Source organism: Jatropha curcas, chromosome 2 (genome assembly GCF_041381405.1).
Source record: "Jatropha curcas cultivar XTBG-Jc1 chromosome 2, XTBG_Jcur_1.0, whole genome shotgun sequence".
In the NCBI taxonomy this organism is placed as follows: domain Eukaryota; kingdom Viridiplantae; phylum Streptophyta; class Magnoliopsida; order Malpighiales; family Euphorbiaceae; genus Jatropha; species Jatropha curcas.
In genome coordinates this window covers 3,385,237-3,412,103 of record NC_143152.1, presented here as the reverse complement: position 1 = coordinate 3,412,103, position 26,867 = coordinate 3,385,237, and the positions used below count along the sequence as shown (strand labels likewise).

At 32.3% G+C, this 26,867-nt stretch overlaps 4 protein-coding genes across 8 annotated transcripts; 2 read left to right on the top strand and 2 right to left on the bottom strand.

Annotated features, from left to right (window-relative positions):
- Positions 1 to 1,744: 1,744 nt before the first annotated feature.
- Positions 1,745 to 6,303, top strand: LOC105634726 (chaperone protein dnaJ 6). 3 transcript variants are annotated; one of them, XR_016319723.1, is made up of 9 exons: positions 1,745 to 2,061; positions 4,238 to 4,336; positions 4,419 to 4,520; positions 4,870 to 4,929; positions 5,026 to 5,132; positions 5,204 to 5,286; positions 5,429 to 5,519; positions 5,608 to 5,886; positions 5,994 to 6,303. XR_016319723.1 is itself a non-coding variant. In XM_012217629.4 (9 exons), exons 1-9 carry the CDS (start codon positions 1,930 to 1,932, stop codon positions 6,011 to 6,013), a joined length of 870 nt encoding a protein of 289 aa, XP_012073019.1. In that variant the 5' UTR covers positions 1,745 to 1,929; the 3' UTR covers positions 6,014 to 6,303. The 3 variants fall into 3 exon arrangements, 2 of the variants coding, with proteins under 2 accessions (XP_012073019.1, XP_012073018.1); XM_012217629.4 differs by having other exon boundaries at positions 5,608 to 5,783; XM_012217628.4 differs by having other exon boundaries at positions 5,608 to 6,303.
- Positions 6,304 to 8,140: 1,837 nt separating this feature from the next.
- LOC105634725 (serine/threonine-protein kinase Nek6) lies at positions 8,141 to 13,778 on the top strand. Of its 3 annotated transcripts, none has more exons than XM_012217626.4 (14): positions 8,141 to 8,286; positions 8,739 to 8,864; positions 9,263 to 9,329; positions 10,183 to 10,248; positions 10,420 to 10,466; positions 10,996 to 11,041; positions 11,124 to 11,204; positions 11,289 to 11,331; positions 11,434 to 11,483; positions 11,753 to 11,834; positions 11,910 to 11,959; positions 12,059 to 12,132; positions 12,300 to 12,351; positions 12,437 to 13,778. In XM_012217626.4, exons 2-14 carry the CDS (start codon positions 8,746 to 8,748, stop codon positions 13,583 to 13,585), a joined length of 1,926 nt encoding a protein of 641 aa, XP_012073016.1. In that variant the 5' UTR covers positions 8,141 to 8,286; positions 8,739 to 8,745; the 3' UTR covers positions 13,586 to 13,778. The 3 variants fall into 3 exon arrangements, with proteins under 3 accessions (XP_012073016.1, XP_012073015.1, XP_089573887.1); XM_012217625.4 differs by lacking the exon at positions 8,141 to 8,286 and adding an exon at positions 8,365 to 8,582; XM_089717761.1 differs by lacking the exon at positions 8,141 to 8,286 and adding an exon at positions 8,622 to 8,641.
- Positions 13,779 to 13,882: 104 nt separating this feature from the next.
- AGP23 (arabinogalactan protein 23) lies at positions 13,883 to 14,482 on the bottom strand. Its single transcript, XM_012217622.4, has one exon. It carries the CDS (start codon positions 14,389 to 14,391, stop codon positions 14,119 to 14,121), a length of 273 nt encoding a protein of 90 aa, XP_012073012.1. The 5' UTR covers positions 14,392 to 14,482; the 3' UTR covers positions 13,883 to 14,118.
- Positions 14,483 to 22,904: 8,422 nt separating this feature from the next.
- On the bottom strand, positions 22,905 to 26,833 carry LOC105634723 (carboxyl-terminal-processing peptidase 3, chloroplastic; the record flags this gene model as incomplete). Its single annotated transcript, XM_037635426.2, is given in 8 exon segments — positions 22,905 to 23,355; positions 23,865 to 23,972; positions 24,313 to 24,462; positions 24,573 to 24,659; positions 24,797 to 24,916; positions 25,111 to 25,146; positions 25,783 to 25,871; positions 26,755 to 26,833. Coding segments are annotated over 8 exon segments (918 nt in total), but the record flags the coding sequence as incomplete, so codon positions are not given.
- Positions 26,834 to 26,867: the final 34 nt, after the last annotated feature.

Below are 26,867 nucleotides of genomic sequence, written 5' to 3'. Positions count from 1 at the left end.
AATTATTTTGAATTATTAATTTGATTGCACTTGCTAAAAGCAAAAAGGAGAGAAGAGAAGCCATGTTAGCTCATTATTTTTAATTACTGTGGATTAATCCGAAGAGAGAGCTAGAAAGCTTTCTTTCAATAAAATGTTAATGACAAATGCTATATTTTTCTTCTTTCATCTTCGAACCTCCTCAATCATTCCTTCCTTTGTTATTCCTAACAAGAATGATTAAGTTTTTTCTTTTTTTTTTTAATATATATTTATATTCTCAGCCTTTTGAACTACTACTACACTGTACCTTTAGTTAATTACTACACCGAGCTTTTTATTTTAATTTTAAAAATCTCATCTATTATTATAATAATATTTAACTGTTTGTAGTGTGACATATATATGTGCTTGTATAGGATATGGGCGTTTGTGCTACAATACATTATTGTAATTTTCCCTATATAGGAAGGCACCCTCAAGTCCCAAAAAAGTATTTGGAGGGATAGCCCTTTTTGTCTTTGATGAACAAACAAGAAATGATGCGTTGGGGGTGGTGGTGGTGGTGAGTAAAAGATTGACAATAGCATTATCAAATTTCACTTATTGCATTGAAGAAAGCTATAAGAACAATAATGTAATACTAGATCTTACTATGAATACCAACATTGCTTTCAGCAGAGAGTAGGGTCTCCTTTCTTTTATTTTGCTTCCCATGTTCCTCCTTATTTTCTTGCTCTTTGTTAATTAATAATCATTCTATGTATGCCCCTTTTCTTTTCTTTTACTATTTCTGGACCCAATCCTACATTTTTCAGACCTCTCATTATGTCATATACACAATTATACATGTAAAGTTTATATGCAATAGAGTAAGAGAGATCAAAATTTCTTTATCTAGAGAGAAAATCCAATTATAATGAAGATTATTCTGTTAATTTATTAATAATTTTTTTCTATTTAGTTCTTTTTTTTAATTGAATTAAGATAATTGTAATGTATTCCTAATTTAAGGTAGAAAAATAATTTCCTACATTAATTAAAATTTTAACATGAGAATTGGTGCTTTGAAATTTTGTCTTTTTCAAAAAAATGATTTTACATTTTATTTTTTACTGCAAAGAGTATTTCCCCACTCTCATTAATAGTTGGACAAGAGATTGTCCTTTTGAACAACTAAAATTTTGGTTAAAAAATCAATCAAATGAATTAATCAAATTAACTCACTGTCAAAATTATATTTTTTTGATTAAGCAGTGATTAGTACTTTTGGTTAATTTTTATTTCGATTAAAATCAATTAATAAAAGATTTCTATTAAATTCGATCGATTCATGGATCTTGTTTTCTTTAATTTTGGCGTTGGTAATAATTGAAATTAATTTGAAAAAAAATTATCTGGTTAAATTAATTAAAAAATTAATTGAGTTAAGTTAAAAAAAAAAAAAAAAAATCAGCTATCGGTTGTTACTCAAATTTTCCGAATGTTCACGCTAATTTTCAGTCCCTCGAGGAGGGAAAAAGACGATGGCGAGACGGCCCAATGTCTTTTACGAGAGGAAAAGGCCTCCGGAAATGGGCCGGGCTAATTTTAAGAAATGGGAGGGCTGGCTTTACTTTGAAACATGGAAAAGGATAATACCTCATTATTTGCAATTATTTTTACCCCATTTTTCTAGACCCCACAGGAAATAAACGGTTGAGATCCAGCTTGCATGAACTCAGCCTAGACGATCCCACGGCATATAAAAACGGCGGGAAGAATTGGCAATAACGCGGGAACAAAATCGGATTGACACGCCAAAGCTCTGGCATATAAGGGATCTGCCCAAAATACGATACTCCAAAGGCTTCCCGCTCGCTCTCACCTGGTTTGTTTCGCACAGACACGCTATTTCTCTCTTCTTCGCTTTGTTCACTCTACACGCTAATCTTCTATTGCTAGACCAAAATGGGGAAGAGAAAGAAAGATAAATCGAAATCTAGGGTTTCTCGTGAAGAAGAAGTTGAAGTTGAAGAACAAGAAGAGGAACAAAGTGAGAATGTGAATGGATCTTCTTCAAGGGCAAAAAGTCTCTATGAGGTAATGAAATGGTGTTTTGTCGTTAATTCGGTGTTAGGTTTTAACCATGGATTTGAGTTGCTTGTGGAAATGATTTTGTTTTGTCTCAATTTTGGGTAATTGTGTTCCTTTATTTGTTTGAATTAGTCTTAGGTCGAAGTCTATTCAGAGCTTTTGCTTAAATTGAGATTTAGGGTTTATGGATTTGATTTACTTGAGTTTTTCATCAGTCATCTATGGTTTTTGTAATTTGATGTTTAAATTGGTCTTGGGTAATGTTTTTAGTCTCGAAATGGAAGATGATGTTTTTTTATGGGAATTTATATCTGGGGCATGCGTTGTTTCATTGAGTGAGCAGCAACTGGGGATTAAACAGTTGTGTATTTGTATTTTGGTTAGGCATAAGCAGTGTTAACAGCTAATGTTGATTATAGGTGGTGGATTTATTAGCGCTTAGTCTTGACTTGTTATGAAGTGCTGATAAATGTAGCCACACTGGAAACCTGCAACAATTGTTTTCTAATCATAGGTGTATTCTTGGGATTAAAAACTATTAGAAGCATGGATGGCACTGTATGAAGATGGTGTTTCAGTTGTTGAGTTGTTTCTGTTTTATCCTTAGTTTTCTGGTTATGTTGAGGGTGTGAAGTGGGTTGACATTGTTTTGGGAATGTTCATTTTGTTTCGAAGTTCTATGGACCTTTAAGCTTCAATTTTATTTGAAGGCTTTCTGATTGTAGAGTAGAATCTATGAGTTGCAGTTAAATGTTTGGTTTTTCTAATGTCTTAGACAATTAAAAATCTTTAGCTCATTTGCTGTTAGGTTGAAGATGCATATGGAAGATGTCCTTCTTCCTCAATGAATCAATGAAATCGCAAGCTGTGAAGCTTGAGTGACCCTAGAAACTTCGACTTCACTTATTTGGGTTAATTTCTTGCGTCAAAAGTTGGATCTAGTTTCCAAGGAAATTAACTTAGGTTTCCTTTTAGCAATGAATTGCTTTTCTCTACTTTCTGCTTGCATAACACTACGAAATTTGGATGGCAATTTGAATTCTTGCATTTTTTAAGGATTTGTATGGAAATCAGGCGCTGAGGTGAAAAAAAAAAAAAAAAAAAAGTCTTGAAATCAGATCAAGGTGATGGAGTGTTTGGATTTATTGTCTGAATATTTAGTCGTGCATGAATATATTGATGTATGGAGAGAACATGCAACACTTGTAATTTTAGCTGTTTTAAATTGATGGAATGACTAGTAGCATGCTGTTTTATTTATGTCAGTGTGGAATTTTTGAATCATTATTGGACTTTGTTGTTCTCCTGAATCCAAAGTTCACAATAACAGGCACATTAAACGAGGTTTCATTGCCACTTGCTTTCCTGATTTTTGATATGTACAGAATCCCAATGTGGTCATTTATTTGTATATAATCTCTGCTAACGGTCTCCTATCTCATCATCTGTATAAAATCTGAGTTTAGTTCACTTGAAATTTGTGGTCATTCTAATAGTTGCATTCCATACTGCTGTGCAATGCAATTGAAATGAAGGAAGAATTAATTGCTTGGGGAAGGACATCCGAAATATTGATGGTGTGCTATGGCCTCTTATGTGGAAGTCTGGGGTGACTTTATCATTTTACTTCCTCTTCTGTTCATGACATCTGAAATTTGTCGTGCAATGATAAGTGCTTTTTTTATTTTAATCGTCAGGTTATAGACTTCTATAAGAAACTATTTCATTCTAAAGGCTAAGACCATGTTTAGAATTCTCTTAGAATTTTATCTTGTTTGGATAATGCTAGGTAATAGTGTAAAATCAAATTGAACAAATTATATAAATGGAAATGAAGATGTGCGAATTTAAGGATTGCTGAGAAAATCCTATTGAAATATCAATGATTAGGAGATGAAGTATCAGATCTTTTGACTAAAGACTAGGAGAGTTTTATTCTTTAACTTTATTGACTTGGTTTAATTAATTCATTGCCAAGGTTTTTAATATTTTGAGTAGGATAATGAATTGTTTGGGAATAATGATATATCATTAGTGACAGCCTTCATTCTCCATACTTTTCTTCGTTTTCTTTTGCTGGTCAATAACTCACTTCTTTTGTCTTGGTTTACATATGATAAATGTACTTGGATTATATTGTAATTGTGCTGGAATAAGATTTGCAACAACAACTGGGCTGCAGGTTCTTGGTGTCGAGCAAACAGCATCGCAGCAGGAAATAAAGAAAGCATACTACAAGTTGGCCTTGCGGCTGCATCCTGATAAAAATCCTGGTGATGAGGTGAATGATTGATAACAGATTGTCACTCATATGTTTATTAATTATGTGTTGTTTTTTAACTTTTTGTTTGATCTTCTAACAGGAAGCTAAAGAGAAATTTCAGCAACTGCAAAAGGTGATTTCAATCCTTGGTGACGAGGAGAAACGGGCTGTCTATGATCAAACTGGTTGTGTTGATGATGCTGTAAGTGCTATTACCTTTTTCCCCCTCACTTGGATTGATAGATCTAGGATCACAAGAGCTGAAACAAAATTTTGTTCCGCGCTTTCAAGCTTTTGTAGGCAAAGACAGTATGCAATATCTACATAAAGCGTGCATTCATAGCCAGCAATACTATGTCAATATTGCGTTTATTATTATCTTAGATGGCTAGGTTTTATCATTAACTTTAAGAAATTTGTTTCAAATTTATAATAAAGGAAATTAATCCATTTAACTGCTCTATGAAAGAAAGATAAATGCTTTTACCGTCTCGGGAAGTGGAAAACTTTTCTTTTACTTAGCATCATTCTATTCTTCTCTTGTTGACCAGGATCTTGCAGGTGATGTTGTTGAAAATTTGAGGGATTTTTTCCGTGCCATGTACAGAAAGGTTATATTATCTGCCAATGCATCTTTCCTAATTTCATTTATTACTACTACTTGAGCTCTCCACTCCCATAAGCTGACAAGCATACATCCAATTCAGGTCACTGAAGCTGATATCGAAGAGTTTGAAGCAAATTATAGGGGATCCGATTTAGAGAAAAAAGATTTAATTGACCTTTATATGAACTGCATGGGTAATATGAACAGGTATGCAATTAAGGTGCCTGCCTTCTTTTCTTTATGCTTTTGAGTTTGATTTAAAAAATTTCCCTTGTCAGGCTCTTTTGTTCAATGCTCTGTTCTGATCCTAAGCTTGATTCACATCGATATAAGGATATATTGGATGAAGCTATATCTGCAGGTGAGGTTTTATTCTAGCTCCTACAAATACATTTTTTCTAACGAATATTGATCTAGACATTTTGGAAATAGACAACTGAGACCAATAAGCATATTGGTAAGTAGTATTTATTGATGCTTAGTTCCTCTGTGCTCTCATATAGGGGAACTGAAGGCAACCAAAGCTTACCTGAAATGGGCGAAGAAAGTATCTGAAACAAAACCGCCCACCAGTCCATTAAAAAGGAAGGCAAAGTGAGTCTTCAACACAATTGTTTTTATATCCTTTAGATGCCCTTAACCATTTTATTCAACAAGTAAACATCATCTGTATCTTTCACAGATCAAATAAACAATCTGAAGCAGATCTACTTGCTATTATATCTCAGCGCCGAACTGAGAGGAAAGACCGGTTTGATTCCATGTTCTCATCTATGATCTCCAAATATGGCGGTGGTAATGCAGCTCCTGAACTCACAGAAGAAGAATTTGAAGCTGCACAGAAGAAAATTGACCGTCGTAAGGCCTCTAAAAAATTAAAGCAAAAGTAGCTCTACACTACGATAGACTTTGGCCACAAGACCTAATTTTTTGTATAAACTTTTCTTTGGCATATCAGTAGGTGAAAATATCTTTATTCTAGCTATTTTAAATGTGACTTCTAATAGTGTGCATTTGAGGTACTTTGTTTACAGTAAATAATTTGGATCCATGTTATCTATTTTTCAGGGCAAAAAAGAAGTGGGTAATATCTGGTAGCTGTTTTCCAGCTGTGTGTGTTATTATGTCAACTGTATATGCATAAAGAGACAGCTTTAACCATGGCATGCGTATATATGCTGGGAAAGTTGTTAGCTAATATAAGTAAGCTTGGATGGACCAAGCAGTGTTGTGAAATTGGACATGATATGGTTTTGGATTGTGGGGTTGAGCTAAAAGATTTGTTGCTCGAGTTGTAGGGTCCAAATCCAACCCTCAAATATGTATTTGTGCTTTGTTCAGATCTTGTTTGATTTAGTGGGGTGGGAGTCTTTTCCTCTGATTCTTTGCACGAGGAGAAATTGACACTTTTCACACTCGCTACAATATCACCATACACAATATAATGACATTGTACCTCTTTGTTTAAAACGAAAGCAAAGATGTATACATCTTTTAATTAACTTAAATCCAATAATATAAATAATAATTCATTTTCCTTTTTTAAGTTGAAAAAAGTTTGTAGAAAAAGTGAAAAAAGAAGTCATTAGCATTTTGTTAAAAAGAGCCAGTACCATGATGTTTCTTTTATTATTATCATATAGATATACTACCAATTGCAGATGTAATTAAGGCATCATTAACAAATGATCTCCTAGCCTAGCGTCAAGGGGTGACTCCCTGGAACCTTAAGATACCAAATTTAATTCCTACGCATGTAAACATTTAATTGCAATTTGTATTTCTGTACTGCATTGTTTGCTGATAGTGGAGAGCGTATAATATTCACTGCATATAGTAATCAATGGCAAAAAAGAAAAGTAACTAAGGCATCATTAAGCAAAATTTTTCTTTTTGAGTACTTCAACACTCAACGTCTCAGTTGTTTAAAGAAGAAAAGGACCCATCATTTATTAAATTAAGCAAGAGATAACTATTGTATTGTACAAGCTACTACTAAGCATGTTTCTTGTCTTGGTCCACCAGCTCATCAAAGCATCAAAGAGGATCTGGAAACAGACCAAGCTTTGATTAAATAAATTTGATATCTAGCATTAAAAGAGTACAATTACTAATTCATTTTTCATATGGCCCCAATTAAAGAATTTCAGTACCCATTTATATCCCCAAAGATGCAAATTTATGAGATGATGAAGTACTTTTTGGTCTTAAACAAAGTTTCAAGACATTCATTATGTCCTTAAAGCCAAAACCCAACTTGTCAACAGCACAAATATTTGCAAAAGTTTCTTAGCTACTACAACTACTATTAATTTTTCTTTTGCCACATCAAAACTTTAAATATTAAAACTTAATACTTTCCATATTACAATATAATATTCTATCATTAGACTATTAATCCAATCATAATTAAGATAAACAATAACAAAAATTGAGTTTTGGTTAAGTGATACAAGAATTATTTTCTGTCTCATATTTTGAATTTAAAACTCCAGTGAAAGACAAATTGACTTAAATATAAATATTCAATTAGTAAATTATAATTCAATTATATTATAGTAGTTGTTTACTACTTCTGATAATGGTAATATTTTTATTTTTTTTAATATATCAAAGATATTTAAAATGAAGATTCGCTTGATTCGTGACAGTTTATTAGACTTTCTATTTATTCATTTAGACAATAATAAAATAAACTTATTTGTTTGTATTGAAGTGATACACTATTTGTTTGTATTGAAGTGATACACTATTTATTTGTATTTGCAAGCTAAAATTTGTTAGAGCTGATTCAGTAAATTATATAATTTTTTTAGATGTAAAGACAAAATTTGCCTCCTAGAATTATAAAATAACAATGTGTCTGGCTTCTTAATCATCCAACAATTAGCTCTTAATATGAATTTTGATCGTCGAATCTATAAATTATTATTAATTTAATTTCAGTCCAAAAAAAAAAAAAAAAAACCTGAGATCTCTAATCTTTTGTAAACCAACCACTGGCTTGTGGCAATTATAATGATAACATAAAATGAAAATTATAATAGGATAATTTAATTAATTAATCAAGTTGGAAGGATGGTGACATCACAACTGCATGCAAAAGAAACATTCTCCTGGAGAATGAGTGATCTCCCCTCCCCTTTGTGAATCTGTAAATGCAAGCAAAGCCTTTGCCTTTTCCTTTAGTCTTCCATATCTGTCACTTGTGACCTCCCTCATTTTCTATTTTTATATTTGGTGAATTTTCAACAACCAACAATTAGTAACTATATATATATTTAATATTTACATATATATATGTGCTTCACATTACATATTAAGTCTGCCCATCTCCATTCTCTCCCTCTCTGCTCTTTTGGTAAGTCATCAAGTCTTTAATGACTTGCTTAATCATCATCTATTAGTGGTGCAGTGTCAATTTAATTGACTTTGTCCTTTCACCTCTCTCTCTTTCTCTCTCTCTCTCTCAAGTTGCAAAGCTCATAATTATGGAATGTAGCTTTACTCAACTTTCTGTCTCTCACCTTATAAGCAACCTTCTCATACTTTTATTTCTATAGTTCTTCTCATCAATTTCCATTTCAGTCACTTACCCACTAGTTAATTATTGCTCTACTGCCTGTTAATATTTTCCTTTTCTTTACTTCTGTTTAGGTAAAAAGCCTTGTACACAACTTATCCACAAAACCCAAAACCCAAAATTTTTTTTTTCTGTTAGTTGAGATTTGTCAATTTTATTCTTGTTCAGTTTGATTTGAAGCTGTGGCTTCTTGGTTTTTTAATATTTCTTGGATTCTGGTTGTTTTGAAGGTTTCAAATGGAGGCAGATAATGGTGAAGTGAAGTCTAAGATGGAAGATTATGAAATTATAGAACAGATTGGGAGAGGAGCTTTTGGTTCTGCCTTTCTTGTTCTTCATAAAGCTGAGAATAAGAAGTAAGAAGCTAAATTTCTGTAAAATTCCTTTTCTTTTCTTTATTTTGGTAGATCTTCTTTTATATTTTCATTGAATTGTCATTGTTTGTTTACATAACATATAACCATATATAAAATGTTTCAGCTTCTGGGTATTGCAGATTGAAGGAGATGAATTAATTTTTGCTCTCTATTATTATTGGAGTGAAGTAGAATTTCTTTAGGAAGAAGGGAATTGCAAACATTTCTTGTGGTTGATTATATAAATTGATTTCAACTCAAAAAACATATAAACAGCATTTGAATCAAAATAGTGATTTTGGGTATTTCACCATGTTGGTTGGTGGCTGTGTCGGCACGATTCTTTGTCTGTTAGCTGATTGATTTTTGGGGGTATTTTTTTCCCTTTTCTTTGTTAGGTATGTTCTGAAGAAGATTCGCCTGGCCAAGCAGACTGAGAAGTTCAAGCGTACAGCTCACCAGGAGGTCACCTTCACTGGCCATTTTATTTAGAGCTTATTTATTTATTAATTTTTTTCAATTATTTCTTTGATTGAGGAATTAGTTGCTCATTTATTTATTTGCGTAATAAAAGAAGGAAATCAGAAACTTCCATGAGATTGCTCATAGGACTTCTGATGATTTAGTTCATTTTTTATTTTTCTTTTACCGGCATTCTGCTGGCAAATCATCTGAAAATTTATTATAAATCCTTTTCTTGTAACCTTATCTGCCTTAATATTTTAATATAAACTTCTGATTGATAGTTCATGCTTAATTATGTCGAATACAAAAAGTAATTTCTATGCTATTTGCATGTGCGTGAAATTTATCCTGAAATTATTGGGAAGGTTTTAGGGCTATTTTCATGCTTGTTGGGTTCAAAGTGGAGCTTGTTAAAGAGAGTACCTCTCTCCATACTATTTTAGTCTAAACATCATCTTGATGTTGTCATGTAGGCAAATTTAATCCCTGCTTTTCCTTTAGTTAGTTACTGTTGTAGAACTATGCATATTGTTGAAACGTCTTCCTCTGAAAAAAGAAAAAAAAAAAAAAAAAAAACCTACCGAGTAGTTCAGTTCAATGTTAATGATTATATACACACTTTTACTTTGCAGATTGAGTTCATAACTAGAATTTGAAAATCTTGTTTTGATTTCTAACCTTACCAACAAGGCAATTTATTAGACTTGAGGGAGAAAGAAATGAAGATGGTGTTCCTCTTGTATGCCAAGCCAGCATTACTCTTTATGTTTCTATTAAAGAGTGTGTTTGCCTTTTTGGCTCAAAATATGATCATAACTTGCTCTAAAGAAATCACGGTTGCTTTGTGATGCAGATGAACTTGATTGCAAAACTGAATAATCCATATATTGTGGAGTATAAAGATTCTTGGGTGGACAAGGTAAACAATCAATTTTGTGTTCAGATATTTAATAACTTAGGAATAGCTTATGACTTTGAGAAACTCATAACTCTAGACAAAGCATTTGCGGTGCCTATGAATTTAACTTCTATGCATCTTCCTTTTTCTTTCCTTTTTTTTTTTTTTATTTTTTATTTTATTTTTATGCAGGGAAGTAGTGTATGCATAGTGACTGCCTACTGTGAAGGTGGAGACATGTAAGTTGCTGTGAATCATATATTATAGCCTTAAATGTGTTTAGGTGGAGACAAATCTGGGACTGATGTCAAGGAGGGACCAACCATGTTAGAAGTAAATTCTTATTTATGGATGATGTAGCCCCTTCTGACCTGTTCCCTCCTCACCACGCCTGCTTTTCCCTCCCAATATGTTACATGCTCTAGAAGTGAACCAGATGCGCTATTTTCAACTGCTCGCTAACTCACAGAAGGCTATGTGCTTATAAATTGGCATAGGGTTACAAATTTTTTGTTTCTGAATGGAGAACCATCCTGATGGTCATTGCCTTAGTATGGTAGAAAATGATTGCAAACCTTTATATGTTTGTCTTATCTGACATTAGTGCAAATGAAATTTTGATCTAGAAAATGGACATTTATAAATACATTTTTCAAAAAAAAATATCATCAAATGTGAAGTAAAAAATTAAAAATTGCATCTTAGAACACTTCTCATGAAAGATTAAATGGATTATTTTTTTCCCTTTCTTTCTTCTGCTCCGATCAGGGCTGCGATAATAAAGAAGGCTAGAGGCATCTTTTTCCCAGAGGAGGTAACTTTTAAGATTTCATATAATTGAATTTCTTTTGTGATCCTTCATTTTATCAACACGGTTCTATTGTTTTGCATCTCAGAAGCTCTGCAAATGGTTGACCCAGTTATTGCTAGCTGTGGACTACCTACACTCTAACCGGCTTCTTCACAGAGATCTTAAGGTATATAATTAAACTTTGATTTGTTTAATGAAAGTAATGTTCTTTGAATAAATTTATTTCTTATTCATTATTGTTCAATTTCAGTGCTCCAACATATTCCTTACAAAGGACAATGATGTCCGCTTGGGTATGAAGGCAAAAGAACTGCTAACTAGAAGGATTTTCATCAGGTTTGGCTTCTTTGTCTTGATAGCTTCTAAGAAATGTATGTGTTGTATGAACTGAACAGGTGACTTTGGACTTGCAAAGCTGCTTAATACAGAAGAACTTGCTTCATCGGTATGTACTTGAAAGTATTATTATTTTTAATATGTTAATTAAGTTATATACTATACCTGTCTTTAGATTGCCTCAACAAATGCTCAACCGTTAAATATTTTCTATCCAAATTTCTAATATAGTTCATTCTGGCAATAAAATCTTCTTTTGTGACACTAGGTTTGATTCAAGGCTTTAAGAGCTGATATTCGAACTACTTATGACTTATCCCTGATAAACTATTTAGTTATTCATATCTTTCTGTTTTCTATGCCTCTCATGTCGTCTAGGTTGTTGGTACTCCTAATTACATGTGCCCTGAGCTCCTAGCAGATATACCTTATGGCTACAAATCTGACATATGGTCGCTTGGTATGAAATCTGAAAATCTGGTTGTGAACTTCTCAAATTTCCTTACTATGAAATAACCTCTTCTTGCTCTTTTAGGCTGCTGTATGTTTGAAATTGCTGCACATCAACCGGCATTTAGAGCTCCTGTAAGTATAAGCCTGACTCGAGTATAATGCGTGGTATCATTTTCCTTCTGTAAGGAGTTTGTAATTTACTCCCATAATTAAACAAAATAACCTGAACAGGATATGGCTGGTCTAATCAACAAAATAAACAGATCCTCCATTTCTCCTCTCCCAATTGTGTATTCCTCTTCACTGTGAGTGGTGTCTTTCCCGAACATGGAAACTTTGATTTCTTGGCACATTTCATTTGTATATTATTTTGATCCATAAAGGCTGTACAAATTTTTTCTTTTTCATGAATACTTGATGCCTGATTCGTTTTAATGGCCTAAATAAATGAGCAATAAGTTCTCTGTCACAGGAAACAAATTATTAAGAGCATGCTGAGGAAGAACCCTGAACATAGACCGACAGTGAGTTTGACTGGCCTACAGTTTATATATGTCAATTTCAACAGTCTATAATCTATTTTTAATACCTGTATCCTTCGATGTTTAGGCTGCAGAATTGTTGAGGCATCCTCATTTGCAACCATATCTACTTAAATGCCGTAATGCGTCTTCTGTGTTTCTTCCAGTATTTCCTATCAACAATTCAAAAGATAAAACAAAAAGAAAATCGTTGTCTGGCAAATCTAGTAGTAGCAAAGACAGCAGGGACATGGAAGTTGGACCATCAAACCAGCCAGAAAATGATTGTCCATTTGAGAGAAACGATGCTGCACAACCAAGCAATCAACCTCACATGGACATCCCTGCTTCAACATCTAGTGTGGAAGATAACCTTGAGACCAAGAGAGTTGATCCTACTAGTTATATTGTGGAAGTATCAGATTCTCTGACTGGTCCGAAAGACAGTTCCACTGATTCGGAAACTAGTGTTTGCAATGGAGACAAGCAAGCTGATTCTAGTAGTCTGCCTCAGAAGGATGGCATTGAAGTTGAGTTCACCTCGAAGAGTGCGTCAAATTCTCAGCATGAAGAACCAACATCTGAGCATTTGAATGTCATTACTGCCAAGGATCAACCAACTTTTTGCGACCAAAAAGTTATTGAAGAAGCTCAAATTGAGGGAGAGAATTTGATAGATGCGGTTAACAGGAAATCAGGAATGCTTAATCTAAGTAGTACTGACAAAGATGCTTCCTATGACGATAAAAGCTCACCACCATCTAACAATAAACCTTTTGTAGAGTCAGAATGCTGCTTACAGAAACCAGAAAGCCCCGATGTGTATACAGAGGGCACTCATATGGATTACTTATCATCTGAAAGCAATGATATACTTCCATGTAAAGATGAAATTGAAGCAAAACCCGATAAGAATAATTGCTCCATGCAAGCAGAGAAAGATGATGCTTACAGGATGAATCACGCACCAAAAGCAAGTGACATTTCATTGCTTAATACACTTGCTGCGTTGGCCGGTGACGAAAGCAAGAGTGAATGGGAGAATCCTGGTCAGCAAAGAGCTGATGCCTTAGAGTCTTTGCTCGAGTTATGTGCACGGCTACTTAAACAGGACAAAATCGATGAGCTTGCCGGTGTTTTGAAGCCATTTGGGGAAGAAATGGTGTCATCTAGAGAAACAGCAATATGGTTGACAAAAAGTCTCATGGCACAACATAAATTTAATGGAGGAACCTAAACTTGAGGTGATTTCCCACTAATTTATTATTACAGTGAGAATATGTATTTAGTAAATTGTGTTGACATGAAGTGTTTCTTTCAGAGTGTTGTTGGATTGGAGGGTATATAACTTATAAACATACTTTTACAGATTGTTTAACTCACTGAGAGCCCTTTGAGTTGAAATAAACTCCTACTTCATTTTTTTGTTCCTTTTGTTTTTCATCTCAGTTGGAGTATTTTTAATTCATTTATTTATTTTCAGAAAATGAGAATCTTTCATGTTATTGCTGCCAAGATGGAAAAAAGAAAGCAATAATAAGAATAATTTTTTTTTGTGTATATCTTTATTGCAAATGTATCGTCATTTAATCTATCAGAACATAATTCAATAAACAAATTAAGAGGAAAAACATAAAATAAAATCCAATAAATCAAACAGAATAATAATAATCATATTCTGTTTTTAAAGCAAAAAATTTTCTTTTCTTTTCTAATTTTATGTAATATATAAATATAAATCCTTCCCCTTCTCCTTCCATTTGAATAAGCTTACTGTAGATAGTAGGCAAAGAAGGAAACAAGGTAAGCCCCAATAACTGGAGAGATCATGGCAGCTCCGCTGGCGGCAGCGGCTCCGCCAGGTGATGGGCCAGCAGCGCCGGCAGGACCTTCTGCGCCAGCAGCGCCGACAGGACCTTCTGCGCCAGCAGCGGCAGGAGCTTCTGCATCGGCAGCAGCAGGACCTTCTGCGCCAGCAGCCATGACTGCGCTCATGTAGGCGGCAGCGAAGATGATGGCGAGGGAAATCTTCTTCATGTCCATGATTAAAAATACCTGCTAGACCTGCCTTGGAAATGAAGTTGTTTTTTTTATTATTATTATTTTTTTAATTTTTTTTGCAGGCCTGAAGGATAATATGGTGGCGAGAAGAATTTATAAGGAGAATTGATAGCTATTTTTAGATTCTATAAATAAAAAACGGTTAAGTTAGTTAGAAAAAATGATTGATGGAAAATTTGTTGCCGAGCTTAGCTAGTTATGAATCATTCAAAAATGCAATTATGTAATCCTTAATTTAAGCATTTGAAATTAGGGTTGGACAATCATCAAATGATGATCTTTTTTTCAAATTTGGCTAGCACTTTCATAAAATATAAATCCTCTTTAATTAAAATTATAAATTCTTGTACTAATAAAAAGTCTGCTTTTGCAGTTTTAAAATTTTTCGAATTAGAGTATAATAAAATTTTAAAATACGATTAAATGTTTATTTTCATTTTTTGGTTAATTTGATTTCACCCTATTAATATGGAAATAAATCCAATTGGTTTTAGACTTATTTTTTAAAATGTCAATTTGGATATTTTTAAAAATATATAAAATTAAAAAAAATTAAATTTTGAAAAATTTGAAAAGCCCTAAGCTATTGGGTAGATCCACCCCTGATTCAGGATATGCTTAGTATTGCATATGTTACCCAATTTAAATTTTAAAATTAAAAAAAAAAAAAAGCAAGAAATTGACCCTCTTCTCCTTACTAATATAGGATCACAGCAGACCTGCCACCTCACCCATTGACATACCACCTTAAAATAATCATCACACATCAATCCAACCTTTCTCATAATTTGCTTTTTCACAACAAATTAAAGGTAAAACTTCAATTCTCACCACTCTCTATCTCTTAATTACTATAAATCATTTGTTTTTTAGTCCAAATTTATTGGTTGGTTGGTAGATTATTATTACTAAACTCATGGTTTAAGTTTTTAAATACTCATCTACAAAAAAGTTATAATAATTACTAATCATTTTATTTTTAATTTATAAAAATTTTAAATATTAATTATCATTTTATAGTTAATTAAATTTTAATGAATATTTATGATAAATAATATTTCTCGTTGTTACTTATATGAAATGATAATTAATTCACATGGTGCTAATATTTGATTTCTTTATTAATCTCAATTCATTATACATTACATACACACACCAACACACGAATAATTATTTGATCATCATTGTATTTTAAATGGCAAATATAAATGATGTAAATTAATATTATAAAATTAATTAGATATAATTTAATTGGTCTTTTTATTAATATCAAGAGTGAATGATCTCGAGTTCTTTCAGTAATTTAGTGAGTCAAATAAAGAGTGGGTTCTCTTTTATTGTCTAGTCGGCAATTCTATTCTAGTCGGTTGAGTAAAAAAATAATATTATAAAATTTAATCTTTGTTATATTAATTATAATTTACAGTTTTTTTTATTAGTATAGAAATATTTAAGTCATGAACATACGTAGATAGGAATATTGGTCTCCGATTTAGGTTTAATTGTGAAGGAATAAGCTGGCGAAAGCGAGTTCGCAACTGGTATGGGAAAATTGGAAATGCCGAAACAACGAAAATGAAAACAAAACACTGGAGAAAGGTGCTATATCCAATTGTCTATTGCCACGTTAAAATTAAAGTCAACAAATCCACGTGTCAGAATTATATTCATAGTAGTACCTGTACCATCATTTTCGTTGCCCTCTTATTAGTCAAGAAATAGTACGCATCTTCAATTTTTCCTTTTGTGGTTCCCACATGCCTTAAGGGAGAAGGCATAAATCGGATCACCATAAATCATTCTCATATATGAATTATAAAAGGTTTATTAAATCAAACCGAATCGAACTGAAACATTATTGAATTTTGAATAAATTGATAAATATAGATTCAATTAATTTAAAAAATTGGGAATTAATTCATTATCTAATTACATAATTTACAGTATAAAAAATTATATATGGACATGCTTATTCAGCAAAGCAAACCAATTACAAATAGTATTGTAATTTAAACGAAAGTATTTCTAATTATACATTAAAAAAAAGAAAAAATAATAACATTTTTTAAAAAAAATCATTTTTATTAGCTTGGTGTATAGGTCCGTGTGTAGACAAATATTATCCAAAAAATTATAAGTTCAAATTCTAGTCATCCAATTGTCTTTTTTTTTTTTTTTTTTTTGATATAAAAATGATTAAAACCTACTTAAATCAACCAATTGATTTTTAATTTAATCGGTCCGACCAATTGATTTGATATTCAAAACCACTGTCCAAATCTACCAAAAAAAACACAAATAACAATTTCAAATAACCATAATAAGGCCTCAGTCCCTATAAATTCACAGTAAGATACACAAACATATTGTTCAAAAGCCTCTCTCTCTCTCTCTCTCTCTCTCTCTTTCGCATAAAGCTAATTATGGCACAATTTGGAGCTTTACTTGCTCACATTGTGATGGTAATGGCAGTATTATTATATAATGCTTGTGGAGGAATAATGGCACAAGATGTTGCTCCGACGGCCTTGGAAACCGGAAATGGGTTCGCCTTGCCGATATCTATAGTTTTTATATGTTGTTCTATGATAATATCTCTTTTTGCCTTTAACAAATAATTAATTTCATGCATTAAATTTGTAGACTGATTTTCCCTTTCTTGTAAAGGGAGATGAATGGTGTTTTTGTGCTTGCTGAATGCTGAGTTTTCTATTAATAATTTCCTTTTTTCAAATTTTTACTTATAGATATTATGAAGAATTTTTTGTGCTATCATAATGTAATTTGTGTGATTTTCCATTATAAATAAAATGAGAGATTTTCTGTTCTATCTCAAAAATCAATTAGAAGCCCATTTTTAATTAGGCAAATTAATGTTAATTAGCTGATCAAGAATTTGGTGGAAAAGACCATGTTTCAATTTTCTTAGAATTAAAGAATTACTCATTTAAAAATCAAATGACATAATATCTATAAGATGAAATTTCATTGGTGATGAACAATACTTTTGAATACACTGGAAAGTTTCATCAGATGCAATTTTAAAATAATAATAGGGTTTTTTTTTTAATTTTTTATTTATTTATTTATTTTATAGCATTATCGTCAGAACATTAGAATTTGTTAAAATAATACAAATGAGACATAATAGTAAGCGTATTATTTTAAGACAATCTATTATTCTTGCATTAACAACTAATGCATGGTATTCATTTGTGGATTAAAGAAAAATGAAAGTTATATTTTTAATTATCATAATCCACTGTGTTTAAATAGAAATTTTGAAAAAAATGGAAAAACAAATGGAAATGGGATCTTAATAAAATCTAAATCTTCAAAAAATGGAATTTTGTTTTTATAAAATGGAGAAATTGAAAAATTATATATATTTTTTTGGAAAATTGTATTTTCTTAGAAAATAGTAGTAAACAACAAAATTTGATTTTTTTTGGGAATACTAATCACATACTATTAAACATGAAATTTGTATGTTAATTTCGAATTGGGCTTATGAAATTAGCCCATAAAGGTTCATAAGCCCATTAAGGATTATTATAGAAATCAAAATGGATATAAAATAGTAATAGTAAGGGGAAAAAAAAGGAAAGAGATGAAGTATAAAAAAGGTCCGCTAAGGGCATATGCGTCTAATGAGCTAAGCTGGCTCGTGAATTATTCGAGCTCGACTCTAAAAGAGTTTGAAAAAGTTAGTCGAATTCGAATTAAGCTCGAGCTAAATTCTATCGAGTCAAACTTCGAACCTGACAAATTAGAGATCGGCTCAACTCATTTACACTCCTATATGTCCCACTCGAAGGTGAGCCCAAAAGACAAATAATAGAGGAAAAATAAGAAAAAAGAAATTTTCTTATTTAGGAAGGAGAAGAAAACAAGGGAGGAAGGATATATATTATATTCTTCCCGTCCCTTAAAAATAAATTTACTTCCTTTTTTACTTTTATTTCAAATTATAATTTTATTTTTTTTTTAAAATAATATCACAGTTTTTTATTCTGTGACTATTTAATATATAATTTTTATTAACCAAATGTATTCTATTTTAATCAAATTTAAAATATGCAGTTAATTAAAATATCAACCTTTTAAAGTTTTAAGAATATATTAAAAAAATAAAGAAAATTATTGTTAATTATATTTTCCTAATTTATGTGAGCAATTAACATATTTCAGCTCACACTGTTTTATTTACCGACATAAATTTTGCTACACCAAACTCTCGTGACTCATTCAAAGAAAACAATTGCAAACGTGTTATGCAATTATACGGCGCCGTCCACCGACTGTATACCTCTTATGGACCACTCATCACAGCCACATGTCACAGCCTGTATACTCTAGCAAAAGCGCAGCTGTTACCGTTAGCCGAACGTTGGCCCGACGAAAATTTTAATTTCTCCAAAACCCCTATAAATATAGCCGTTGCTTCTCACAACAACAAAACACACAGCAAATTTGCTCTCTTTTGCTAAAGAAGCCATAGAAAACAAAAGAAGAGCAATTTGACTCTCTTTTTCTCTGTCAATTTCATTTTTATTCTTCTTCAAAATAGCAATGGCTCAAGTTAGCATCTCCAAGGCATTGGCAGTCATGATTGTTGTTTTCGCAGTTGTTTTCCCAGCAGTTTCAGCCCAGGTGGCAGCCCCTGCTCCATCTCCTGATGCCGGAGCTGGGTTCTCTTTGCCGGTTTCTGGTGCTGTTGTTGGATTGTCTCTTTTGGTTTCTTTTCTTGGTCTATTGAAGCATTAATTAGAGTTTTTGATCATCTTATTATTTATTGTTTGAGTGGAGTGAAAATTCTATGTATTGGATTTATTCTTTGTTGTTTATTATAATTCTTATAATGGAATGACGAATTTATGGTTTACCTATTTGATTTTTGTCGTTTGTTTAAGATCTGGATTTGTTTGGGACTTCGAATCTTCACGGATTAGTGTTAATTTGAACTTTCAAAGTCAATCTTAGAGTCCTAATAGATATTCTCTCAGAAGGACTCAGCAATAGACTTAGAGCAGAAGAAAAAAAAATCAAAGTATCATTTAATTCACTGTGAATTGCAAGACAACAATTTCAGCTTGTTGTTCCAAAAATGGAATATAACATTTTAAAGGGGTTTTAGGTTAAGTTCAAATTTTGATTGCATTTCAAATATAGGTGAAATTTTGGTTTGAACTTGCAAGTTCAAATTTTATTGTATTTGAATCTTCGTCTTAAAATGTCAAGCCTGTGGACTAAAAAAAAAAATCTCAGGAGCCCACTTTTTTAAATCTTTGCAAATTGTCAAATTGAATATAATTTTTTTGTGTTTATTCAAAAAATTGTACAGCATATAGAATATATCCTTGAAATCTCACTGGAGAAAATTTTAATTTAAACTGATTTGAAAATGTTTCTAATCATTTAAATTAAAAGAAGAGTTAAATTAATTATCAAATTATCAATAATTCATCGTCGGAGTAATAAGCAATCTCAATATTTATAAAAGCAACAAAATTATTAGTATTATCAATATACAAAGTATAATATTAATAATTAAATTTCTGAAACAATCATATAAAAGCTTCCAAGAAAATAATCCATTTAATTTTTTTAAATTTATTCTCAGACTATTAATTCTCCTTAGTCCTTATAGAAATATCTGATGTTGCCTCTTGGATCTATAGGTAATGTACTTGCATTACCCAATAAAACAAAACAGAAACTTACAATCATGGCTCAAACAAGTCTTGTTTGTTTTCTTACACTTATTCATTATGATAACTACATATATAAGGCCCTCAAAAAAAAAAAAAAAGATGATGACGTTTTTTCATTAAAGATAATTAGCATTTAATCAACTCTAATTATTAATTAATTGATTTTTTTGGCTTTGAATTTATCATTGTTGAAAGGTTTTTATGGAAAAAAAATACCATTCGTCTCTTTTTTTTCTTTTCTTTGATATAATCAGAAAGTGTAATTCTACTCAGACTGTAGAGTCAGTAAAGTGCACTTCTTGAAAATCAAACTTGCACCCGCGTGTAGAAATTGATGTCTATTATACCTTTGTTGGTAAATAGCATTGGCATTTTACTAATTGTTAACATCATCACGTGTAGTTGGCCCCAGCCATATGTTTGGTAAGGTCTCCCATCTCCAAATAGAAACCGGCCAACCAACTCAAACAATGAAATGCCAACTGCAAATTTGCTGTTATACGGCGCCGTTCCGTCTGTAGACCAACCACCCAACCAACAGATACAAAAAAATATATGGAACTAGCTGTTCCAGCCAATACATTCTCATCACAGTATGTTATATTTCTCCTTTTTAACAGATAAATTCTCTTATAAAGTATTAACACATAGCATCAGTTATTACAATACTGAAAAAACCTTAAAACATCTTCTCTTGCCTAACTAATATTTTATTAATTATGGAGCAAATCACCATCTCTAAAGCTATTGCAATTTTTCTCATTGTTGCTGTCTCCATGGCTGCAACTGCCTCAGCTCAAATTGCACTGGCTCCGGGACCTTCCATGGATGCCGGAGCTGGAATTTTTGTGCCGGTATCTGGTGCTCTTATTGGATTTTCTCTTGTCATCTCTTGTATTGCACTCTTGAAACATTATTAGCTTTTTTTTTTTTTTTTTTTTTTGAAGAAGGAATTTTGGGTTGTTAGATTGGTTTTTATTTATTATTGTATGAGATATAATGGATCATGGCATTATTGTATTGATTATTTTTTATATGTATTTAATTATGTGCCCTTGATTAAATAAATGATTAAATAAAATTTTTGTTTTTTGAGAAAGACTTCTAATATACAATTTCTTTGGACGTTGAGGTATTCTTTTGATAATTTTTTTTTATAAGTAAAAGGTTTAATATTTCGAGCCGTAGAACATAAAGGTTTTTCACTTTTCTAATAAAGTTTATTTCTAGGGATTGAACTTGTATTTTCACACTTATGAATATTGAAGTCGCTAATCATCTACGACCCATTACAAAGCCAGCGGAGGAAAAGCAATACCTCTACAATTCGATGATAGCCAAGATAACAACCCTAATGAAAATCCAAAATATGTAAAAAATAAAGGCAATGAAGAAGTATAGGTAGCAAGCCAATTACGACTATGATTTGCTTCTCGAAAGATATGGAAATGTTATTTGGTACTCCTTTATTTAAAACAAAATAAAAGAGAAAACAGAACTCAATTTTATAATTTCATTTTCATTACTAAAGATTTCAATAGATTATTTTCTAAAAAATAACGAGTAAAAAATAGGATAGCACATGGAACCGGTGTGAATTGTGAATGTATGATGATTTCTTTCTTCATGTGCCAACTCAAAGCCTGTCTTCATTCATCCTCAATGATTAATCCAATTAGCATGTTTATTAAAAGACCAATAATTTAAATAATTATTAGATATTTTCTTATATTTTTATTTCATATTGTAATACATATATTATTAAAATTTTTAAAATCACAGAAGGAAGGAAAGAGCTATTCATTTTTGGAAATTTCCTATCTGGAAACGTCTCAACAGAGGACACAACATTGAAATACCAACAACCCAATATTGCAACGTGTCAAGATCCTATCAGTCACCGTCCACAAAGCTGGCCCACCTAGCCTACCCAGTCATCTATTCTTTTACGGTAAGTACGCGCAGTGGACCAGTCAGCTTACCTGTCACAGTCACACAGCTAAGTACGTGGGGTCCATACTCAACTCTTTATATACCTTGCCTTAGAGGCTTAGACTCACAATCCATTGTCTTGCACCAATTGTTCTTTGCTCAATTACATTTCTGTTCCTAAAAACACATTTAATATTCTTTTCAATCCTTTTGCTAACAATGGCTCAATTTAACAGCTGCAAAACTGTTATCATTGCTTGCATAGCCGCCATCTTCCTGGCGAACACTAATGTATCCGCGCAGTTGGCACCAGCGCCAAGTCCTGATACCGGAGCTGGTTTCTCTCTACCAATGTCTAGTGCCATTGTTGCATCCTCACTTGTTCTATCTTTTATTGCTCTTTTGAGGCACTAGACTCTTTCTATATCTATATCTGTATCTATCTATATATATATGCATACAGTGGTTTTATGGTTTTTCTATGTACAATTTGTTGGTTTTGAATCTGGTTTGATCATATTGTATTGTATTCATTCTTTGATGTTCTACTATTTACAGAGTTAAATGATATAATGGGTAATTAATTATTTGTCTTTTCCTTTTCTAATTAGAGTGTGGTTTTTTAATTCTACCATGTGTAATTTTCTATAACTTCTATGAAAATACAAGATTTTGCTGTATTAAAGTGTTTCATGGTATAATAATTTAAAAGGATCAAGATACATTGTTTTAAGATTTCAGGGATCAAAGTGTTATATAAGCAAAAACATGAAGGACTAAAGTACAAAGTGTTAGGTCATTAACAAGCTTCAAAGACTAAAATTGCTGATTCTGAAGACCAATTAGAGGTTTTATAGTAATTTTCTAACCTAACATAGATTATGCAGATGCAGTTGACCAATTCTTTTGTTATTTCTTCACATCTGTACATCCAATTTTCTGAAGACAATTTTTTTTTGTTCATTCTTCATAAATATAGATATATATATACATTCCATTTTTTTTTTTTTTTTGGGTAATGAAATTAACAATAGTAGAAGAATCCTACCTTCTAAGATGCAGTGCCTCTGGGTTCTTGAATGTCCAATTCATGTTCTGCAACCATGATACAGGAATCTGCTTCAAGAGATGATACTGAAGTCTTATTCTTCAATAATGATTCCATAGATGAATTAAGCATATCTGTTGTGCACTGCACATCAGGCATTATCCCAACTTGATCTATGTCATGAAGCGCAGGTGAAAGATACTTTGCAACTGTTACAAATAGAGCAGATCCATCATGCAACTCTGTTACACTCTGCACAAACAAAAAGAATAAAATAATAAGAAACCATAAGAAGTAATGCATAAATGTAGGCATCAATTTAAACTTGATAAAAGTGATGGGCAACGATTCAAAAAGAGTACATAAGAAGGTTATCACCAAGATGAAGTGGAAGCAGAATAATTAGAGTATTTTCAACCAAGAATAGATTCATACTAGCCATAAAAAATATTCCGCAACATTTATCTTCTTTTTTGCAAACATGTTGGTTATGGCATGCCCACAGATTAAGGATAATATTAATATATACTACAAAAACACACAATTCTAATCATTTTCTTTGGACGATAATGTTTTAGAATAGTATCATTTCTTATATGTCAAGTTGAATTGAACATGTTGGACTACTTGAGAATGCGATACATTGCAGAAATACATCTTCTATTGTTTATATTTGAGCCTTTTACTTTTTACCTTTAAAAAGGTTCCCTGGTAGAATAAAAGAAGATTCAAACCTATACTCTGTTACTGCCACATTGTACCTGAATTTTTCCTTTGCCAAAGGTTTTGTGCCCGACAAGGATAGCTCGACCATTGTCATGCAGGGCTCCAGCTAAAATCTCACTTGCACTAGCACTTCCCTCGTTGATCTATTTCGAGTAATAAAAGTTCAAAGTTATTACTCATTATCGTGGAAAGTATGGTTATAACATGGAAAATTATATTTAAAATGCAATTTGGAACTTCAGATACTTCCTGCAAAGGTTCTCAATGGTATTACTATTGCAGAAGTGAAACTAAGTAACTTAACAGCAATGACAGAAAATTTGTTCAAAACAAGAACAGTTACTAAATAGACCCTTTATGCCAAAATATCTTTGAAGTTTGAACTTCCATTTCTTTTGAAATTTGAAACAAGCTGTTTAGAAGATACTGATAATTGTTCTCATCATTTTTTATGGAAGAAAAATTATCAAAACTGAGTCTTACAAGAATAACTAGTGGATCATGTGTTATGGCATGCCCATTCACCATGCTGATAGGAAACATATTCCCATCTCTATCAATAGTGTTGACAAGAGTCTCATCCCCGTCCAGCCACATTTGGGCAACATCAAGTCCTGCTTTTACCAGACCACCCTGTAGGATGAATTGAAGGAAAATAAGAGCGTCTAAATAAATAATCTGAAAAAAAAACATTGAAATCTTTTCAGTTTGTTCTTCTATAAATATGAGGGCTAAAAACATACTGTGTTGTTCCGTAAATCCAGAATATATGAACGTACACCCTGAGTTTCCATTTCATTTATGGCATTTGCCAGATCAGCAGCAGCAGTCTGTCAGAAGAATAGAAAGGCCTTTCACATCGTATAGCAAGCAATTCAAATCCAGTGTACAAAAAGAAATAATTATGACGAAAACAAATGCCGAAATTAGGAAATTTTACTTGGTCTATGTTTTCTGTAATCAGTACCTGAGAGAAAGTTGACAGCTTCACATAACCAGTCTTTGTTTGACGGCCATCTGGTGTTCTATGCGGGATGATGGTGCTGGATATTGGGGATAGCTTAATGTACTCGCGAGGCAGATTTACCTTCAATAGCAACCAGATGTTTCAACATCAGTTCTCAGAAAGTTAAAAAAGGTATATCAAAAAACTGATCCTACTACACCATGTTTGAGAAGTATAAAGTTCATAGAAGATAGCCCAGAAAGACAAACAAATATATGAAATGATGAATGTCACTGCATTATCAATATTATGCAAAATCATGAAAGGTTTAATACCTCTCTGATATTAGAATTAGCTGTTGAATCCCCTGCCTGCAGAAAAGAATACCGAATATTAAGCAAATTGTAATTTATAAGAACCTCAATTATTAGTTCAAAATGCTACCAAAACGAGAAAAGAAAATTGATATCATCAATAAAAGTAAAAAGAAACCATGCATTGGGAAACTGTCAAATCAAACATTCATCTACAATTCACAGTAACTTGAATATTCTGTTGCAAGAAATTGCTAACTAGTAAAAATGCAAAAGTATTCTTTGCTTTGGATAAAACACTCTTGACTAAGAAAACCCTATGCAAAGTTAGCTGAGATGGGATCAGACTACTGTGATAAATTTTGTCAATACATTTCACAAAGCTATGTTGCTCACTCTTGCCAGCCATATCTGAGAATTATTCAAGAGTTCCATACCCTAGGATACTGTAAGACAAAACTATCTGGTCGGCGTTTAGGAATTCTAGTAGATTTTTTATTCCAAATTCAGATAAATTATCAACGTATGTGAACCATCTTCATCTTGTTAGAATAAGTGCACAAGGTCACTAACAATGCAAAGATGGGAGCCTAACAAGGAATCGCCACTAAGAAATGTCAGAACATATTCAATAATCAGTCAACAGAATATAATTCTTCATATATGTTGCTGAGAATGAGAATTAATGATTACACTGTGGACTTTTACTGTAACTGATGTTCCAACACGTCCTCTAAGCTTCCGTGCTGCAGCTTCACTATCAACACCATCAAGCCTTTCCCCTGATATTGCATGAAAAAGGAGTTCTGAGTTGAAATGACTTAGCAGGTGTTGAAATGACTAAAAAAAATAACAGCAGGCCTTTATAGGTCACTGTCACTCCTTTAGAAGTGACATCCCAGCTCTAGACATAGATCGTCAATCTTTGCCTGATTCTATTCATGCATTTATGTATCCCTTGTTGTATTCTGCAAATTCTAGCAAAAAAAGAGCAACAGCAGACCTTTAATATGCAATTATCTCTATTATGAACTTCCACGTGCTATAACAAACTTGTAGAATATTCTAAAATAAACCAGTAATATATTTTTAATTTCACATATATAACAGCAGCCTAAGCAATGTTGGCTTTTACATGAAGTGCAAATCACTGAAGCCCTTGGTGGAATGACTTTTTGACATTCTCAATACCTGCTCCTCTTCTTGAATTTCAATGAGACCATGGAACGGTATCCTTTTTAAGTACAGATATTCAAAGATGTTAAGCAGCCTGAGACTGTTCAACAAGGTAATGAATCTCGTCAAACTTATCGAAGACTGTTAATCACAACTAGTCCAAATTTGGTACCTATTACACTTGCATTTTTCTCTATAAGGCTCAAGAAATTCTATCTTTAGCACCCGGCAAAAGCTAGATAAAAAAAGATAATGGTATGGAGCAAACTTATTTGTCTTAAGATCAATAGCAATGCCACTCTTATCAACCAAAAATTTGATTATCCCTTTTGTAGGTGCTTTGAGCATATGACTCTAGTAATTGTAGTGACAAAGCTGATAACATGATGTGCCAGGTCATAATTTCACCTAGTAAACTGTATCGAACAGTAACCTAGACCATAATTTAAAAATCATGAAGAGAAAATTTAAATGCATGATTAGATATACCATTAATCTCAACCAATTCATCTCCTTCATGTATGCCAGCACGGGCAGCTGGGCTACCCTCCACACAGGACAAAACAACCTGCAATGCCAAGACAGTTGAGAAGCACTAAAAT

Bases quoted from the DNA above. Each gene is read 5' to 3' on its own strand.
- LOC105634725 (XM_012217626.4), top strand. From the start codon at position 8,746: ATGGAGGCAGATAATGGTGAAGTGAAGTCTAAGATGGAAGATTATGAA. The intron at 8,865-9,262 runs GTAAGAAGCTAA...TTTCTTTGTTAG, and splicing joins CATAAAGCTGAGAATAAGAA to GTATGTTCTGAAGAAGATTC. The intron at 11,960-12,058 runs GTAAGTATAAGC...TAACCTGAACAG, and splicing joins AACCGGCATTTAGAGCTCCT to GATATGGCTGGTCTAATCAA.
- LOC105634726 (XM_012217628.4), top strand. From the start codon at position 1,930: ATGGGGAAGAGAAAGAAAGATAAATCGAAATCTAGGGTTTCTCGTGAA. The intron at 4,930-5,025 runs GTTATATTATCT...CATCCAATTCAG, and splicing joins TCCGTGCCATGTACAGAAAG to GTCACTGAAGCTGATATCGA. The intron at 5,520-5,607 runs GTGAGTCTTCAA...TATCTTTCACAG, and splicing joins CCATTAAAAAGGAAGGCAAA to ATCAAATAAACAATCTGAAG.
- AGP23 (XM_012217622.4), bottom strand. From the start codon at position 14,391: ATGGACATGAAGAAGATTTCCCTCGCCATCATCTTCGCTGCCGCCTAC.